The sequence below is a fragment of the Bidens hawaiensis genome, unplaced genomic scaffold, assembly GCF_021521415.1.
Source record: "Bidens hawaiensis isolate Kalapana, Puna unplaced genomic scaffold, B.hawaiensis_p1.1 tig00026173_1, whole genome shotgun sequence".
In the NCBI taxonomy this organism is placed as follows: domain Eukaryota; kingdom Viridiplantae; phylum Streptophyta; class Magnoliopsida; order Asterales; family Asteraceae; genus Bidens; species Bidens hawaiensis.
The window spans coordinates 255470-273190 of NW_027494202.1; the positions used below are offsets into that span (position 1 = coordinate 255470).

Here is a 17721-nt window from a genome sequence, read left to right on the forward strand (position 1 = left end):
TTGTTGAAATATTTTTCCACCCGTGTGTAACACGGGCTATACCCTAGTTCATCATTATTTATACAAAGACCCCTAACTTAAAAATAGGGTTTGAACTCGAAACGAATACTGTTATATATGGGCATCTACACACCTCCTCTCCGCGTCAATTAGTCATTCCATCTAGCATAGAAATATACATATATGGTACACGGGCATACATATGATATATTGGCATAAAGTTAGTGTATGCGAGTGTATAGTTCTCGAATATTTCATGGTATATGAGCGTTTACACTTTGTATATGGGCATATACTCTATAACTTGTACATCAGTACATGGATGTATACTCCATTTATACAGGCGAATGGAGCGTGTAATACGTTCTTATGCCAATTAAATTAGTAGAGGTAGGTAAATAAAAAAAGAGTGGAGGTCAATTATATTAATAGAGGTTGGTTAATACTACTACTAATAATAATAAAAAAGAGTGGTCACTTTAATTACTAGAGGTTGGTTAATAAAAAAATGAGTGGCCAATTAAATTAGTGGATTGTTGGTTGAAGAAACACGTTAGGATCGAGGATTTAACAGAGTTTTCAAATAATCTGGAGTTTTTCAAGAAAATGGTCCTATATGAATGACAACTTTAAATTAATGGAATCATATTTGACAATACCATAAAATTACATAAACGTCATTAGCCTAGTTACATAAAAGGGGTTTTCTGTAACCACATTTTAGCATGAGAATTGATATGGTAAGTGATCAGAACAATTTGAAGATTAGAGCTCCGATAAAATGATACTCAAGTATGATTTTCCTTTCTAGCTATAGCCGGTAGTGGTAGTAAATTGACGATTGGATGTGTGCCACGTGTAATAATCCTTTGGGTCCCTAGTCAGTAACTTGTGGGGCCGCCATAAATCATCATCATCGTACTCAGTATATCCCACCAATAGCAATGCTATGGTAGGGTCTGAGGAGGGTAAGATGTAGACAGCCTTACCTCTATCCCATAGGGATATAGAGACTGCTTCCGGTGAGACCCCCGGCTCGATAGTAGTTTTGCATCAAGCCTTGGACATAAGGCACATAGCACTCAATCATCGGGACACCGGCTGATTGGTGCATGTGTCCTCGTCTTTCGGCTATCAATGGGGCCGCCATAAATGATTGGCTTAATAGTCTCTTCATATAAATATAATTACATTGTGAAGTGAAAATATAAATGTGAAAATGTTAAAAGAATTTTAGAAAAGATAATACTTGGTAGGGTTGGATGTTGGGTAGTGGGTGGGAGTTTACTTGAAGGTGAGGTCGAATCAAGAGTTGGTGTAAAATGTGGGTCAAAAAGATCGGCGTAGATTTAGAACCAAGGACTCGGATATTTAAGGTAGGGCCGGTAATTCGTGTCTTAACAGGTTTAACAGGTAACATGTGATGCGCGTGACATAAATATAAAACTTGAATACAACTCGTTTTAAAGGTCAAAGTATTTCCCTGTCCTTCCATCGATGCATATTTACAATATATAAGGGATTTACATAACAAACCATCCCTAATATTATGGAAAGGAGATCACAATCAATCAATCTAAAATGTACAAATATATAATAAATATAATGCTCTAATACGATTAACTACTTTATATGCCATGACTATAAGACAGTTTTAAGTTTTGTGTACCAATAAGGGATAACGAGGGAGTCTAGCCTACTAATTTCAATTATTTAAGAAAATAAAAAAATCACATACCGCACTTTTTTCAATTAACAGGTCTTATCGTGTCTTAACAGGTACCCAATTTCCAGCCCTAATTTGAGGACTCGAGTATAAACTATTTTCTAGAAAGTTTTGAAACACAATGAATTTAGAGGTCTAATTAACAGCAATAAAATGATCTGGTTATAACAGGAAGTAGGTAAGCGGACAATAAGCTGCGTCGTCATCCTCTTTTGAATGACAAATCTGATTCTACTGAAAACAAAGTTATCGTTCTTCAGCGTAGATGAGTTAATGTGCACGACTTGTTGAACTTTTTATAAACTTCTTATTAAACAAACTAGATTGTGTGTATCAGGGGACAGTTAAAGCTATTGATGATAAGTTGCATAGTATAATCTCGGGAGTAAGATGTCAAGCAACAAAGATGTCTACAGTTTTGTAATATTATTTCTTGAGGCGATGACCGGGAAAAGGCCAACTGGCATCTTTAATGAGGGTCTCACCCTTCTCAAATTTGCCGCCATGGCCTTGCCCGACCATGCAACTCACGTTATTGATGTTAACATGCTAAACATTTACGCAAAACAAGGATGCGAATGCAAAGAAAATAGAGGAATGTTTGGCTTTAACAATCAAGTTTGGAGTATCATGCTCTTCATATTCCCTACATCAAAGGATGAATATGAAAGATGTTGTATATAAATTGCAACATATATGCTACAACATATTGAAGTCACAATATTTATATTCACAAGGGGAAGGTTAATGTACAAATGAATTTAACGTGCTAAACGTGAGAATCAAGTAAAGTAATTATGTAATTACATTATAGAGTAATTATGTAATTACTCTACTTGTATATATAATTACTCTACTTAATTCTCACGTTTAGCACGTTAATTTCATTTGTATTTGATTCAAACTCATATTCACAATACTATGTATGTTATCTTTGTTAATAAACATGAAATGCTTTATTTGATACATCAAGATTCAAGTACATGATGCAAACATTATTAAACCACATATAACAACATAACATTAACTATTTTGACTTAATAATCTCTCCCTTGAATGCAAGTGACAATGCACTAAGACTACCACCATTCTCCACACAAACTCCAGGCATAACAACACTTCTACTCCCTACAAACCCATCTTCACCAATTCTAATCTTCCCAAACATCACCTTCCCACCATCACCTTCATATATATGCCCGAACAACACCGCCTCCCGCCCGACACAGCCCCCGCCCTCTATCTCCACCATCTCGGGGTTCAACACTGCTCCCATACTATCCACGTAAACCCCTTGGTTCACGTCAATATCCGACCCCATCATCTTCATCCATACATTAAACATAAACGACCCGCTCACCATTTCCATAAAATACTCCCCGACTAACGTCCTAAACGCTTGCCATATCGTGTCCATAAACACTTCTTTTCCCCATATCAACACGCTCCCGCCATCTTTCTTCTTTCCAACTACTACCCATTTGGCTATAACGCATGCTAACCCAGCCCACGTACCCGAACACACCCAAAACACTGGCAGCAGCCACTGAATGGGGTACCCTGTCGATTCTTTTACGTAAAACATTATGTTTAAAGGACCCGAAATGAGCAATGCCATTAGATAATAAGGCAAGAATGTTTGTAACAAAGGTTGACTGAATAATGTCCATGATGTTTGATACCATGTTCTTGTGAGTGTCACTTCGGTTGACTTGTGCTCGGTAGCTGACGTGGCGGGCCTGGCGGCCATCGGACACCCCGAGAGGTCAACTTTAACATCTGACTGTTCTATGAAACTCCTCCATGACTCGGGAAGCGGTTGACCGTTTCTCAAATGCTGACATATTTCGTATATCAATGAACGACCGTGATCGATGGAAGCGCTTTGTGACGCTGACGTGGCACGAATAACATCCACCTCGTTACATCTAAGGAACGGATTAAACTCGAGTTCCTCTGATTGTTTTGGAGTTTCGTTTTGATCGATCGTTATCTCGCCCACGTCAATGTATGGGAATTCAAACTCGTCCCATGGTTTCGTGCAGTCGAGCGCGATGTCCTTAGTAACATCATCGTCGGGTACGGGCCGGACTTGTAATTGGAAAATATACCGAACTCCACCCGGTTGACTCACTCGGGTCTTGAAATCATCAGCGAGGAAAAGCGTCGGCCTTTTGTCATTAACATCTCTTGGGATCGCACCCGTTTCGGGTGGAAGAATCCCGATCGGGTCAACCTTACCCGAATCTTCAGTAATATTAACATCAAAAGGTCTTAGTTTAAACTTCACATACATTTCACTTCCATCTTCAAACCGAAAAAGCCTGCATATGTTTGAATAATAATGCAAGTCAGTAAACGAATCCGTGTTACGTAGCGATGCCCAAACGGCTTCACGCACGTGCGGGACCCGCTTCACGTACTCCTCTCTAGCTGGCAAACCACAAACGAGCCACGTGGCAAAATCAGAAATCGTTCTCGCGTAGAAAGCGTTCCCACTTTTTAAAGTCAGATCAAGAAGTGGTGTTTCGGGTCCAGTTTCGGTTTCAGTTAGTATTCGCACAGCTGCACCGCGTGCATCGAGTCTTGCATCATCATCTGCACTTAAGCTGTTACTGTGTCTGATGATCACAGGGTAAGCTTTCCCAGGTTGAAAGATTTTGTGACTCGGGAACCCGTTAATGTTATCATACATTTTAAGAACTCCTTTCCCGCTAACACCGATCCGATGGAAGTATCTTGATTTCACTTTAAGCGTAGTGGCAGCAAGATTTGCAGCTAAATTACCAACAATCTTTTTGTACTTAACATCCATTTCTTCTATGCGATCGTCTAAATCATGCATGGTGTTCTTTATCATAACGGGTGTATCCGACCCGATGTAAACACCTCCTCGTTTGAGAACCGAGTCAACCGGAGACACTGACAAAGCTCCAAGGATCACATTGTTTTCTACAACTGTACCAGGAAGCAAAATGCTTTGACTTCCAACGACTGCGTTATCATGAACTTCGACTTTTTCGGATTTGAACCCACTTTGAGAATAAAACCCCGCAATGATTCGGCTAAAGTCACCCAAATGAACACCAGCACCGATAGAAATTAACCTCGGGTCAGAAACCGGATTGATGGCCCGAATCGAACAGTGATTTCCAATTTTAGCACCTAACAGTCTTAAATACACGCAAAATGCTTCGGTTCCAGAAAGAAGCTTAGCAAATTTGAGATGGCAAGCGATGGTTATTCGGTGGCGAAGCCATATTGTTAACGGGCTTTCGTCTTTGTCAAGGAACTGTGTGACTGTACAGGTTAGGAGGCTGAGGATCAAGCCATGAGCCAGGTAAGCAGTGGCTAGTGATGTGGCAAAGGTCAGTGGGTACACTGTGGTGGTTAAGATCATGGCTGCGTATGCGATAATGGTGAACGGAAGCCAGTGGAAAGCTCCAGCAACACAGAGAAATGAGAAGTGTTTGAGAGATGGTGATTGTTGGTATAGTGAGATGTAAATGAAGTATGCAATTGCAGATGAAAGAGAACTAAGGAACCCAACTGCATATATACCCATCAGGTGATGGATAGCCTCGGTTTGAGTACTGTTTAATGCATCCTGAGACGAAACAATCACAAAACATGAAGCACCAAATATAACCGTGACCCGTTAAAGATAAAACATAAATGTTGGGGTATTAAGAAGTATAGAAGTTATAAATTACCTTTTGAACACTTTTGCGCCTGCTTGATCGAAAAACGGGCTTTCCAGTTTCGGTTTTCTGTAGAGTTCCTACTTTACCCTCTTCACCAACAAAACTTCCTTTTTGGATCACAGCATACGGGCCAATTTCAGACCGTTGACTGATCCTAACTGGCAAAAAACTCAAAACACCATGTTTCACTTCATGTCCTTGAATCAATGCACCTTCTGCAATCACAGCTTGGTCTCCTATAGAAACGAGAGCCGGGTCCGTAATATTAACTGTATCAAGCAAAACCGACGAACCAATTCTCGCACCAAACAACTCAAACCAGTATTTCAAAAAAATCGTCCCACGCAAATGAACTGCCATGACATTAGAACAGATATCTTGGGCTTTGTAAAGCGTCCACCATTTTACAAAGTCGATTGACCATATGGAGACTTCAGGGGTTAAGGCGTAATTCGGCTGGAGAAATGATGTACCGAAGAATGCCACCGAGATGCAGGTGGCAAATATGCAGAAGATCCAAACAATGGGAGCAAATAATAAAGAAATTGCGTACCCCATCAATGAATTTTCAGAAGAAACCAAGTGCATGAATACAGAAATTGATTGATAAGCAGGAAGAACAAGCATCATGCATATATATACAAGTGCAAATACTTGCAGTGTCCAGATACCAAACTGTCGAAGTGTTGAAATCTCGGTCAACAAGTCAACGTTACTGTCGTCTATGTGGTTTGGAATAACAGAAAACGATTGAGTTGTTAGGTTCGGTTGAGATTTCATCACAAGGTTTTCTGAGAAGCTTGCTAAATCTGCAATGCAAGTGGATGTAAATACATCAACCGCGCCAACAGGCACCCCGAGAAAATCCGAAAGCTTTTGTGCAGATCGAACCACACCGATCGAGTCAATCCCGTAAGAAGTCAAACCCTCTGTTGTTGAAATCTTGTTGACCGAAATCCCCGTTTGTTCAGAAACTAAACCGATTAAAAAGTCTTCAATCTCTTTGTGACTCGGCCCCATATCTGGCAACGGGCGGTTCTTCACGAAATCGGGCCTCGGTGTATTCCCTTCTCGACATGTGCCCGTTGTGTAGGACCGCATCAACCTTTTCTTGGTCACAATCGGCTCCGGGACCAGATTCAAAGTTCCATCAGCAAACTGTTTAAGACATTCAAATCTTTTTATCTTACCAGAAGTGGTTTTACTGATGGTTCGGGGCTTGATCAGTTTAACCGAGGCAATCGAGACACCGTGTTCTTCTGCAACCCGAGCCTGAATTTGTTGAACCACTTCTTTGTTAACGGGCTTTCCGTCTCGAACCTCTGCAATCACCACCAAACCAACTTGATCAGAACCATCCGGAACCGATATCCCTTTTGTCGATAACGTCTCCTCCGGGACACCGATTACCGCGCAACAACCGGGGCGTAAGAGCTCAGAAGCACTTTCAACCGTCTTTTCAATATCTGCAGAATATATATTTCTTCCACCAACAATAATAAGATCTTTTATTCTTCCAGTTATGAACAAGTTTCCATCTATTATCCTTCCCAGATCACCGGTTCGTGTATAAATTTTACCGGGTTGGTTTTCGAGCGAATTCTTGAAAGTTGTTTGACTCAGTTCTTCTTTGTCCCAGTACCCGATTCCCGCACTCGGGCTGCTAATCCATATCTCACCTTCCTTACCGGGCTCATCATGCTCTAAACCTGTTTCCGGGTCAACTATTTTGATATCGACATCTTCATCACTCAGGCCCACATAACCGCAACACACCCTTCCTTGCCAGTCGATTAAAACGGGCTTCTTTTCTCCATAAGCACAACAAACATAAACACAGTTTTCTGCCAACCCATAACCAGGAGCCATTACTTGTTGAGAAAGCCCGAATGGTGCGGTGAGCTGAATAAACTTCATTAACGTTTTTTGTCTAACGGGCTCCGCAGCAATCATGAGAAACTTCATATTAGAAAGATCATAACTCAACACTTTATCTTTGACACCCTCTAATCTTCTGACCACTAGTTCGAACGCGAAGTTTGGGCCCGCACTGTGTGTGGCCCGATACTTGCTCATGATTTGAAGCCATAATAACGGTTTCACGATGAACGTCATTGGCGAGAGAAGAATTGCAGACCCGCCACTAACGAGAGATGTAAAAAGCCCGCCAATTAGGCCCATGTCATGGTACTGAGGAAGCCAGCTTACTAACATTGTTCTTGATGTACTTCTATATATCCTTCTCATTAGCTTAACATTATGAATCAGCCCACCATGTGTTATCATCACCCCTTTAGCATCTCCAGTTGACCCAGAAGTAAACTGAAGAAAACAAAGATCATCTTTCATCGGTTCAGAAAAGGTTTTTAAGTCAAAGTCAACACCTTTTGCATTCTTCACAAGTGAATCTGTATGTATCCATGGAAGATTGGGCCATTTCGCAGAGCTTTTCCCGCCTTTTCTAGATAACGAGATCATGCTCTTCACATTACCCGCTCTCACCGCTCCATGATAAAGCACTGTTGATAATATCGCCTTTGCATTGCTCGATTTAGCAATGTTTTCCAGCTTTAAAAGTGCTTGGCCACCTCTTTGAAGCGGGTCGGGAGGAAGAACAGGAACAGGGAGGACTCGGGCTCGTAAACAACCAAAGAAAGCGTCTATGAAATCAAGCCCGGGAACATGGAGCAACAAGACCCGGTCACCGGGCCGGATAACGGGCTTTGAGCCCGTCAACAGGTTATGAGCAATGCAAGAAGCATTAACATTGAGTTCTGCATATGTCCTCTTGTATGCTTCCTTGCCTTCATCATTAATCCAAGTGTAGAGCGTTTTTTCCCGAGTTATTTCATGAGTTCCCCAGTGCTTTAAATAGTTATCGAGGCTATTTAAGTCTGGGAATGTTATTCCCGAATATTCATCCAACGGTTCTGGGTTCCTGTCCCAACAATCTGATAAAAGTGGAAACAATCTCTGCAAAATAGAGGAAATAATAATTTCTAATAAGTTCAACAAAAAATTTGAAAAAATGTTATTGTTTTATTTTATCAATAAACTAACTTATTGAATAAATGATTTAGGAAGTTAAGCTGTTTTAGAAATTTACATGTTTGACTCACTAGAGATAAAATATGACCCAAATCATTCCATTTATAAGTAAATGTCAAAACGGGTTAATATTGACATTCTAGTAATTAAATGATGACAGTATTCTGATTAATAATTATATTAAATTACCTTCACATATGGAAATTTTGGTAAAGGATCATCACTTGCAAAGTGTTTACGAACTAGATTCATAGCATATGATGAATTCCTCTCGGTTAGCTCAAACGCAACAAGTCCACCTACGTAGTAAGTGTTCTGTTGACCTTGTAGTTCATTCTCCATTTTATCATAATATCCATCCTTCATATCTGCATTTTTTGTAAATATATTTAATGGAGTTCACAAATGATATTATTAACTTTTGTTTTTTTAGCATACCTTGGCTACTAACATGAGGGAAATATTTAAACTGTCGCTGCAATATTACATTCTCAACTTGGCCTCCCATTCTGTTAACCACTTCAGTTGCAAGTTCAGTGACCCGTGGTCCTTTAATATCAACCGCATTTCCATAAGACCAGAAAAGATAAATATCTGTATCAGCATAAAATTTCTGAATCGCGACCGGATATCCTATACTTGCAGGATTCATGAACTCAGCAAAGTAATAAAATCCTACTGGCAGATGATCTAGCCCTTTTATTTTCATGACAGTCGTGTAGTAATCTATCGTCTGCACTTTACCAAACAACTCCTTTTCAAGATCAGTCAAATCCATTAATTCATCATCAGTTTCTGTAGTTGCAAGACCAAAATAACATTAATTTAACATACGACGGTATGACACAAATAAAACGTTAATTATAAAATCATCCCATTATATTACCTGGTGTAACATAATTTGGTGATCTGTAGATTTTCCCATTTGTAAAAGGAAAAGCACCAGAAATGATGACTTTATCAAACTCCATAGTTTTGACTTCCCCGAAGCAATTCTTGACTTTGACCGACACGTTTGAGGAGTTTCGTTTAATAGCTAAAACTTCAGTGTTGCAGTGAATATTAATGGGAAGAGATTTACTCAAGTTATGCCAGAATCCCATGTAACCGCCTTTAAACCGTCTTATTTTACCAGCCATTGAGGTTCGTGTGAACTCATGAATGTATGCATAAGGCATATCTTCAACAAACCCATAACCAGAAGCCGTGTATCCATACACAACTGATTTTGGAACAGTTTTTAGTCCTTTAGATTCAAGAAATTCAGGAACTTGTTCTGAAGCAAACTCACTAATTGCGTGAACTCCATTTCGACCTGAATTCTTTGCCTTATCCTGAAAAATAGTACATCAAGATATTATTATCATCAATCTTCAAATTTAATCATCAAATCATACATCGAGTTATTATTATTAACCTGGAGTTCTAAGGTCAATGAAACTACAGCAAGATAATCATCAGCAACTTGTATGTCTTCATATTTCCCGGTTGAACTGTCGATCAGGGCTAGTTTATGAGAGTCCAATTCTTCAAGTTCAGACCCGATTTCTTTTGCTAAGTGAAAAATAGTGGGCGCACTATTTGCTGCGAGAACTTGACCTCCGAGATCATAAACTTTTCCTGTAATTATAAACTTAAGTTAGCATCACATTATTATCATTAAGATGAATAATTACATAAATCGGGAATGTAAAAGAGATGCATCTTGCCTTCAATTTCAGCTGATTCACACATGCCACTGACTGTGTGGTATTTTTCAAACAGGGTCACATTATTATACCCAAGCTTAGCAAGTGCGTAAGCTGCTGATGAACCACTCGGGCCACCTCCCAGTATGCATATGCTTGCGTTCACAGGCATACATGGATGCATTTTTGTAAGTTGGTCTGGTATTGACTGCTTCAAGTCCATTTCTTTGGAATATTTTAGGTCTTATAATTTATGTCAGTGGCTGATGATGTCAACAGAATAAATTCACTCAATAACACTACATGGTATCCAGTAAATGTTACCAAGAGTTACAGCTAGAATTGGTATGAACATCCACTAATATAGAAAGAAGTCAATCTTTATTATATTAAAAAAGTTAACTACTTTTTAGCAGAAGTTTATACGTGATTAAATGCAAATGAACATAATTTTATTCTTTTGTCTTCCGCACAATATCACAGCTAAAAGAGGACAATAACGAAGATACTAAAAATGAAATATGTTAAGTACTCTCTTGCAGTCTTGCCACCTCACCAATCAAAACAAAGATCAAGTTTCTGTTGATGTTTACAATGAAATGCAGTCCTAAATCATCCAAAAGATAATCTTTTTGCTAAAAAATAATTAATTTTTCAGGTTCATCAACATAAACATGTTTCTAATGTGATGGAAAATAATTTTGGTTATAGTTTGTAAATGGAATCATATAGAGATGAGAAGAGTGTGAACTAACAAGTTTTTTTCTCAACCAAACTCAAGCCGGTGTGAGTAGATATTCTTGTAATGCACGAACAACTGCATTTATTTCGAAGATTTACTAGTTAACTCCTGCAACTGCAATAGATTCTTATGTGAACATTCTGCTCTACAAACATGAATTCCATAACATGCAAAACCGCACTATCTCGCTTCACGGGCCTTCCTTTCCTCCAACATATTCTAACATCACAAAGTCTGTAGAATGATCTCCTCATTGAAATAAATATTTAAAAGAACTTTAAGTTCTAAGTACCTTCTCATTGGAGATCAGTATCTCTCCCTATATATATTATACATTTTACTTTAAAGTATAAAGTCTTTTTTTATATATAATTCACATCTACCAAATATGGTTCTACAAAGTTCATGACAACCCTCTGAGTTTAGGAATGCACACTTCACACCCCTCTGGTTCCAACTATAGTGTAGCAACTAACAACATAATTGAACTTTTAGTTTTATAATTTGCTTGAATATGCAAAAAGCTCTTGCTACTGAATCCATAGAATTCATTACTAATTATTAGCTCATATCAAGACCTCTAATTAGCATGTTCCATAATATTTTTCGATTTTCGACTCTTCATCTAACAAAGTACATTTAGCAACCATTATATGAACCTAACAACATGATACATGATCAACATTGTCCAGTTATAAAAATGAATAATGTTGTAGCTATGTAACTTCAAGGTACTAATTTGCAAATTCTTAAAATACAAGGACTACACTGCACATATACTAAATGCATAACGAAATAAACTGCCGACAAGTCACTTCACCTAAAAAAATAGTTCTTTTACCAATTCTAACACACAAAGCATAAATCATCATCCATGAATCTGGTCATTGAACAATAAATTACTAATTAAATACCCACTAATCCTATTTACATTTACTAAAAGAGTCTCCACACAATGCAGCGGAAACACATACGCCGGTAATCACGTAACATGTTAATTTTTTTTTGAATTAAAATAAACTATAGCAATAAATTTAGATTAAAAAGAATAAAATGCTCGTTTCTATAATGTATATTTTTTTTAATATTAACCTATGTAAAAATTATATATGTTTAAAAATCGTGAAGGTGATTATATCCTGTACAAATTAAATTAATTTACTAAACGTACAAAATAACCAGAATAATTATTATTAATTTACAGTTTTGAATCATAGTTTACGACTTTACGGTACAAAAATAAAGTAAAGTAATAATAATAATAATAATAATAATAATAATAATAATAATCATAATCAATTAATCATAATAATAATAATAATAAGGGGAAGGTTCATATACATTTTGATCTTAACATCTATAAAAATAAACCTAATCATAACAACAAATTGGTTCTCACCGTTTTCATGTTAAGAATAAAATGTATTTGATCATGTTTCATAATAATAATAACTCTAAATATTCTAGTTATTTATATGTTTAGCATGTTAAACGTAAAATATATGTGTATTTGATCAGAACACACACGTAGTAATAATAATAATAATAGTAATAATAATAATAATATAGTACAATAAACATATAACCAACCTGAGAGTCAGAGTCAATGATCGTTGTATCAGCAGTTGAAAATGCGCGCCAAATGGCACACAAATTGTAGAGATGTGACTGACGGTAACAACCGGATCTCAACGAACCACAAGTTGTTGTGACGAGTGACGAGTGATATTTAAATAGCATCGTTGGTGAACGATTCCAAATACGAAACGACAACATATCGGTAAATTCTAAAGCGCGGTTAGTCCAACAATGGAAACTGAAGGTAATTAATTGGTATAAAAAGTTAAAATAATAACAAGATATTCTGCAGTTGATTCTTGCTGCCATTTGTGATCTCCGTCAAGGTTGTGATATTTAATTAGGGCTTGAAATTGAAAGTAACGATGACTGAGAGATTATTGATTAATTAATGGACCGGTTTAGGATCTTAGAATTTGTATCCTTGTTGAGTTGTTGGTTGGTGTGTGTTACCGGTATTGGGAAAACCGCCGCTGCTCCGCCCTAACGACGTCATCGGGGTGAAACACGCTCGTTGTTTTACTTCTTGTGTTATGTAATTTTGAAATGTCCTTGCGGCGACACAACGGTTAACAACCGAAAAAACGTTCATGCAAATGGCAAAACTTGGACAAGAATGTCGGGTTGGAGGGACTTAGAATGTATGAAAATTTTCACAAACTCGTAACTGGGGAGCTCAAATTTTTGGTTGAAAATGGATAGATTGACAGTTTGACACTAAGTATAAATATTTTCGTGCGAAAAAACGGTTAAATTTACGCGATGTAAATTTACCCGTTTCCGCGCCCGCCCCCTGTTTTTTTGCACAATAGTGTAAATTTAGCCGTTTTCTTCTAAGAATTTTTATACGTAGTGTAAATTTACATGTTTTCGACCAAATAAATGAAACGACCCCCCCTCGTTTATGAAAAATTTCATACATTTTGGGTCCCCGGACATTCTTGTCCATGCTTCACCACTTAATGAATTTTTTATGCATTGTGTAAATTTACATGTTTTCGACCAAATAAATTGAAACCGGGCCCCCTTGTTTATGAAAATTTGCATACATTTTGGGTCCCCAGACGTTCTTGTCCATACTTTACCACTAAGGGGCCAAAACCGCAGTCACATTTAAATGTTAATGGGTTGTTTAATAATCTTGTGCTGAATCAATAAAAAGTTTGACTGATTAAGAGGTAGTTTTTGAATCATTCAACATGTATCTGGAACTTAACTATTAAGAGACTTCATGAGTCATTAAGATGTGTAACCAAAAAAACTCTAGGAGTTTATTTTTTAAAAGTTTTATTTTAAGCTGAAAGAGCCATGAGACGTAAACCAAAGAGGCTAGAAAATCAATTTACTCTAGATAAACCCTACAAAACATATAAGGAATGAATGCCATGTTATATCTTTTTATCATCTTATCTTCTTCATCACATTAAGAATAATGACATTTTGTTTGTGTTGTATAATTTCCTGAAAACTATTACTTTGGGGGGACAAACTTTTGGAGTTACATATATGTTATACATATAATGATGAAACAATAGATATGATCGAAGGTAGATCACTAAAGCCTAAGACAAGAAGACACAATGGCATATGCGTAGATGCATTTTTATACCTCGTTTCTTTATATTTTCTTACTAGAAACATATTTAATCTTTATTTTGTCTTATTTTTACTTTAGTATATTTTACTTGCATCTTGTATTACATGTTTGTCCATGCAAACATAGCTTGATACCATGTTTTGGCAATTCAAAATAGAATACACAAAAAAGAGGAAAAGAAAATTGGAAATGTTATATGCAAACACAAGTTAATAATAATAATAATAATAATAATAATAATAATAATAATAATAACCGGAACACCTCGAAATCAACCAGCCCTGAGGATACATATCATTTAAAAAGTGTGATCCACACATAAACAGACCATTTAGAATTACACGATGCCATGATGGTTACTGTAAAACCTTGGGCGTCAAGGGTAGACCACAGATGTGCAAATATGAGTTAACCAGTTTCTAAGTAGTCGGTTAGTAATCAAGGGGGTGTTTGGGATTGCTTATTTTACTTCCTTATGACTTATAACTTTCACAAAAAAGTCATAAGGTGTTTGGCAAAATTGAAAGTTGTGAGGGAAATAGGTTATAAGTTAACACTTTTGTAACTTATAACTTATGAGAATAAGTGATAAGGAGGTGGAAATAAGGAATCCCAAACACCCCCAAGTCGGTTCTTGGTCAAACGGTAAAAACCGGTTAATCTCAATAACCGGTTTCAATTTCTAATTGGTTTTACTTTTGAGTGAAAAAATCTCTAACCTATGTAGGTAGTTATGTTTGGTTATTAACCGAATAACCGAAAGTAGCCTATTGAAATAAATCTTATTATCACTAACTTTATTAACTTATGTTCGGTTAACCTAACCAGCTCCTATGTGAAAAATTGTAACCACTCCCTAAGGTATGGTTAATATCGGTTACAAACAACTTTCTATTATATACCGGTTTCAGTTGTGATTCGGTTATTCGGTCAGGATTTACACCTCTAGCTAAGGGTAAAGTCTTACGGAAAGTATATACATATATATCATATATGAATGTAAATTATATATCGTCATATAAGCCACTATCAAGAATATGTTTTTAAAGGAAAAATGAAGAATGGCATCACTGTTTAATTGTGTCGTGCAAACCGGCGACAAACAGTGATCACAAGTGATGAGAACCAAGTTTCCTTAAAAAATTGAAGTACAGAATATCCACTATTGTTTTAACTAAAATTAATATATTTGATTACACTTAAGAAAATTAGAGAAGAAAATAACATATCAAAAGCATTTTATTTAATTCTAATATGTCTCACATTAATAAAAAAAATTTATTTGAATAACATGTGACTAGGAGAGGGTCAAGAAATTCCATTATAACTTTTGTCACAAAAATTTATTGATTTTTCTGATATAAAAACTCATATTATTTTTAGACAGAATTATAAATTTTGTCCTTTAAAAAAAGCCAAATTACGGTTCGTGTCCTTTTCTAAGTTTCCTTGCACGCGGTGTACTTTAAACTTTTTTTTCCTACAAGTTATGTCCTTTACGCTAACTGGGTTAGAAAAACTCTGTTAAATCCCATCACGTGAGAAGCATGTGAGGGTAGTTTTGTCTTTTTGTCTACCCTGCAACTTCTTCTTCTTCAGTGCATCTGATAGCATCAAACCCTAACATCAATGGAGAAACACATTCAAATCTTCTTACACAAGATCTCAATCCTATCAATCACCATTGCCACATTAATATTATTAATCTTCCTCTTCCAATTCCAATTCCAATTCCAATTCCAATTCCCACAAACCTGCAATTCACCAAACCCTAACCCTAACCACCATCCCAAATCCTCCTGCGCCGCCGGCGGCCGTCCAACCACCACCATCCACCGCAAAAACCACCACCTCTGGTCCACCGCCACGTGGCGCAAATCCGTCCATTCATTCTCCACCATCTTCCACCACCTCCAAACCCTAGCTCTTGCGGTTGCTGTTGATTTGTGGAAAATTGACCATGAACAAGGTAGATTCGAAGCGCGATATGTAACATCCCGAAATTTCCAAAATGATATTTATTATATTACTTAATAATAGAGGGAAAGTTGACTCGGGTTCGGGAAATAAATAATAGAGTAGGAGTTGGTATGAGTCGGGCTAGTGTTAGATTATTTGAGATGGGTTAAATGAGAATGGGCCTTAGGTCCATGGGCTTTAAGGGATATAAATATCCCCTAAACCACCATAAAACCCTAAACCTCATCTCTTTCCATTCTAATCTCTACACATTCAAAACACACACACCATAAACGAGCAGGATCCGAGAGAGAGTAAACGTTAGTTGGTGCTAGATCGTCGTGACGAACCAAAGCAACAAGACCAGCTCGTGTTCGTAAGTTCGACTCGTTCAAGGTACGTTTATGGTTAGAAATCGTTCGTATAGGTTCGGTTTGATTTGAGAAATGGTAGATCTGAGTTTGTATGGTAAAAACGAATCCAACAAAGCTAAACTTACTGAAAATGGTTATGATTTGATGGGTTAATCGATTGATAAAAAGGACCCGTAACCTATATGCCTAAATCGCACCCTCTAAACATCGATGTTAGGTCGATTTGATAGTTGGGGTTTGTAGGCGCTGGTCAGACGATTCCATGGGTACCTAAATCGAGTTATTTGGTTAAGGAACGAAGGATTTAGGAGCGAACAGAACCTGCAGACGACAACTTCGCCTGCAAGCTAAGTTCGCCTGATGAACTTCGCCTGCAAGCTAAATTCGCCTGATGAACTTCGCCTAAAGCTAAGTTCGCCTAAGGTTTAACTTCGCCTAAAGCTAAGTTCGCCTGATGAACTTCGCCTAAAGCTAAGTTCGCCTAAGGTTTAACTTCGCCTAAAGCTAAGTTCGCCTGAGGTTTAACTTCGCCTAAAGCTAAGTTCGCCTGAGGTTTAACTTCGCCTAAAGCTAAGTTCGCCTATGGTTTAACTTCGCCTAAAGCTAAGTTCGCCTAAGGTTTAACTTCGCCTAAAGCTAAGTTCGCTTAAGGTTTAACTTCGCCTAAAGTTAAGTTCGCTTAGAAAATAAATTAAAAACCTAATGGAAAATGTGTTAAGACAGTTAATGTAAATAAAATTTTTCCAAGCTGACCTGGCAGCTCGACCCCAGCCAGGGGCTCTGCCCCTTGGACCCTGCTAGGGGCTGCCACCCCTAGACCCCGCTGCCAGGGGCGCTGCCCCCGGACCTCCGTTCGTTGTGGGTAGTAGTTAAGACTGGAAAGATGATATGAGTAGTGATAGTTGTTTGATACGTGTACTTGTTATACAGTCAGCCGTGCACAGCTGAAGAAAGGGATTACGATTAACGGTGAACGTAACCGTGTTCAGGTGAGTTTCTAGCCCCATTCCTTGTTATGTTTTCGGGGCTGTGTGCATACTCGATGTGTTGTTAATACATTTATCCTAAGTGATAAGTGTATGTCATATGTGATATGTGTGATAGATATGAATGATTGTTTGTCGGTACGCGAACGATCTTCGGATATTGCGCGTACTGTCAGGTTAAAAATAAAGGTACGAATATTATATATCGAAGATGTATGAATATTTCAAATGAATACTTGTCGGGGCGTGAACGATCTTCGGATATTGCACGTAACGACAAGGGGTATGGTTGTTAAATGAATGAGGTAAAGAATGCCTA

The 17721-nt window shown here is 37.6% G+C and overlaps 1 protein-coding gene across 1 annotated transcript; it reads right to left on the reverse strand.

The window, feature by feature from the left end:
• Positions 1 to 2676: 2676 nt before the first annotated feature.
• LOC143572916 (uncharacterized) lies at positions 2677 to 10426 on the reverse strand. Its single transcript, XM_077057944.1, has 7 exons — positions 10188 to 10426; positions 9896 to 10098; positions 9365 to 9812; positions 8917 to 9273; positions 8668 to 8846; positions 5440 to 8403; positions 2677 to 5333 (listed from the first exon to the last, which is right to left on the reverse strand). The coding sequence occupies exons 1-7, from the start codon at positions 10387 to 10389 to the stop codon at positions 2754 to 2756; spliced, it is 6933 nt and encodes a 2310-aa protein (XP_076914059.1). The 5' UTR covers positions 10390 to 10426; the 3' UTR covers positions 2677 to 2753.
• Between the last annotated feature and the right edge of the window lie 7295 nt (positions 10427 to 17721).

What these genes read in the sequence shown, in the direction of transcription:
- LOC143572916 (XM_077057944.1), bottom strand. Translation starts at nt 10,389, where the DNA reads ATGGACTTGAAGCAGTCAATACCAGACCAACTTACAAAAATGCATCCA. An exon ending in TGAATCAGCTGAAATTGAAG is followed by an intron (nt 10,099 to 10,187) that starts GCAAGATGCATC and finishes TTATAATTACAG; the next exon opens with GAAAAGTTTATGATCTCGGA. An exon ending in GGCGCAAAAGTGTTCAAAAG is followed by an intron (nt 5,334 to 5,439) that starts GTAATTTATAAC and finishes GTTTCGTCTCAG; the next exon opens with GATGCATTAAACAGTACTCA.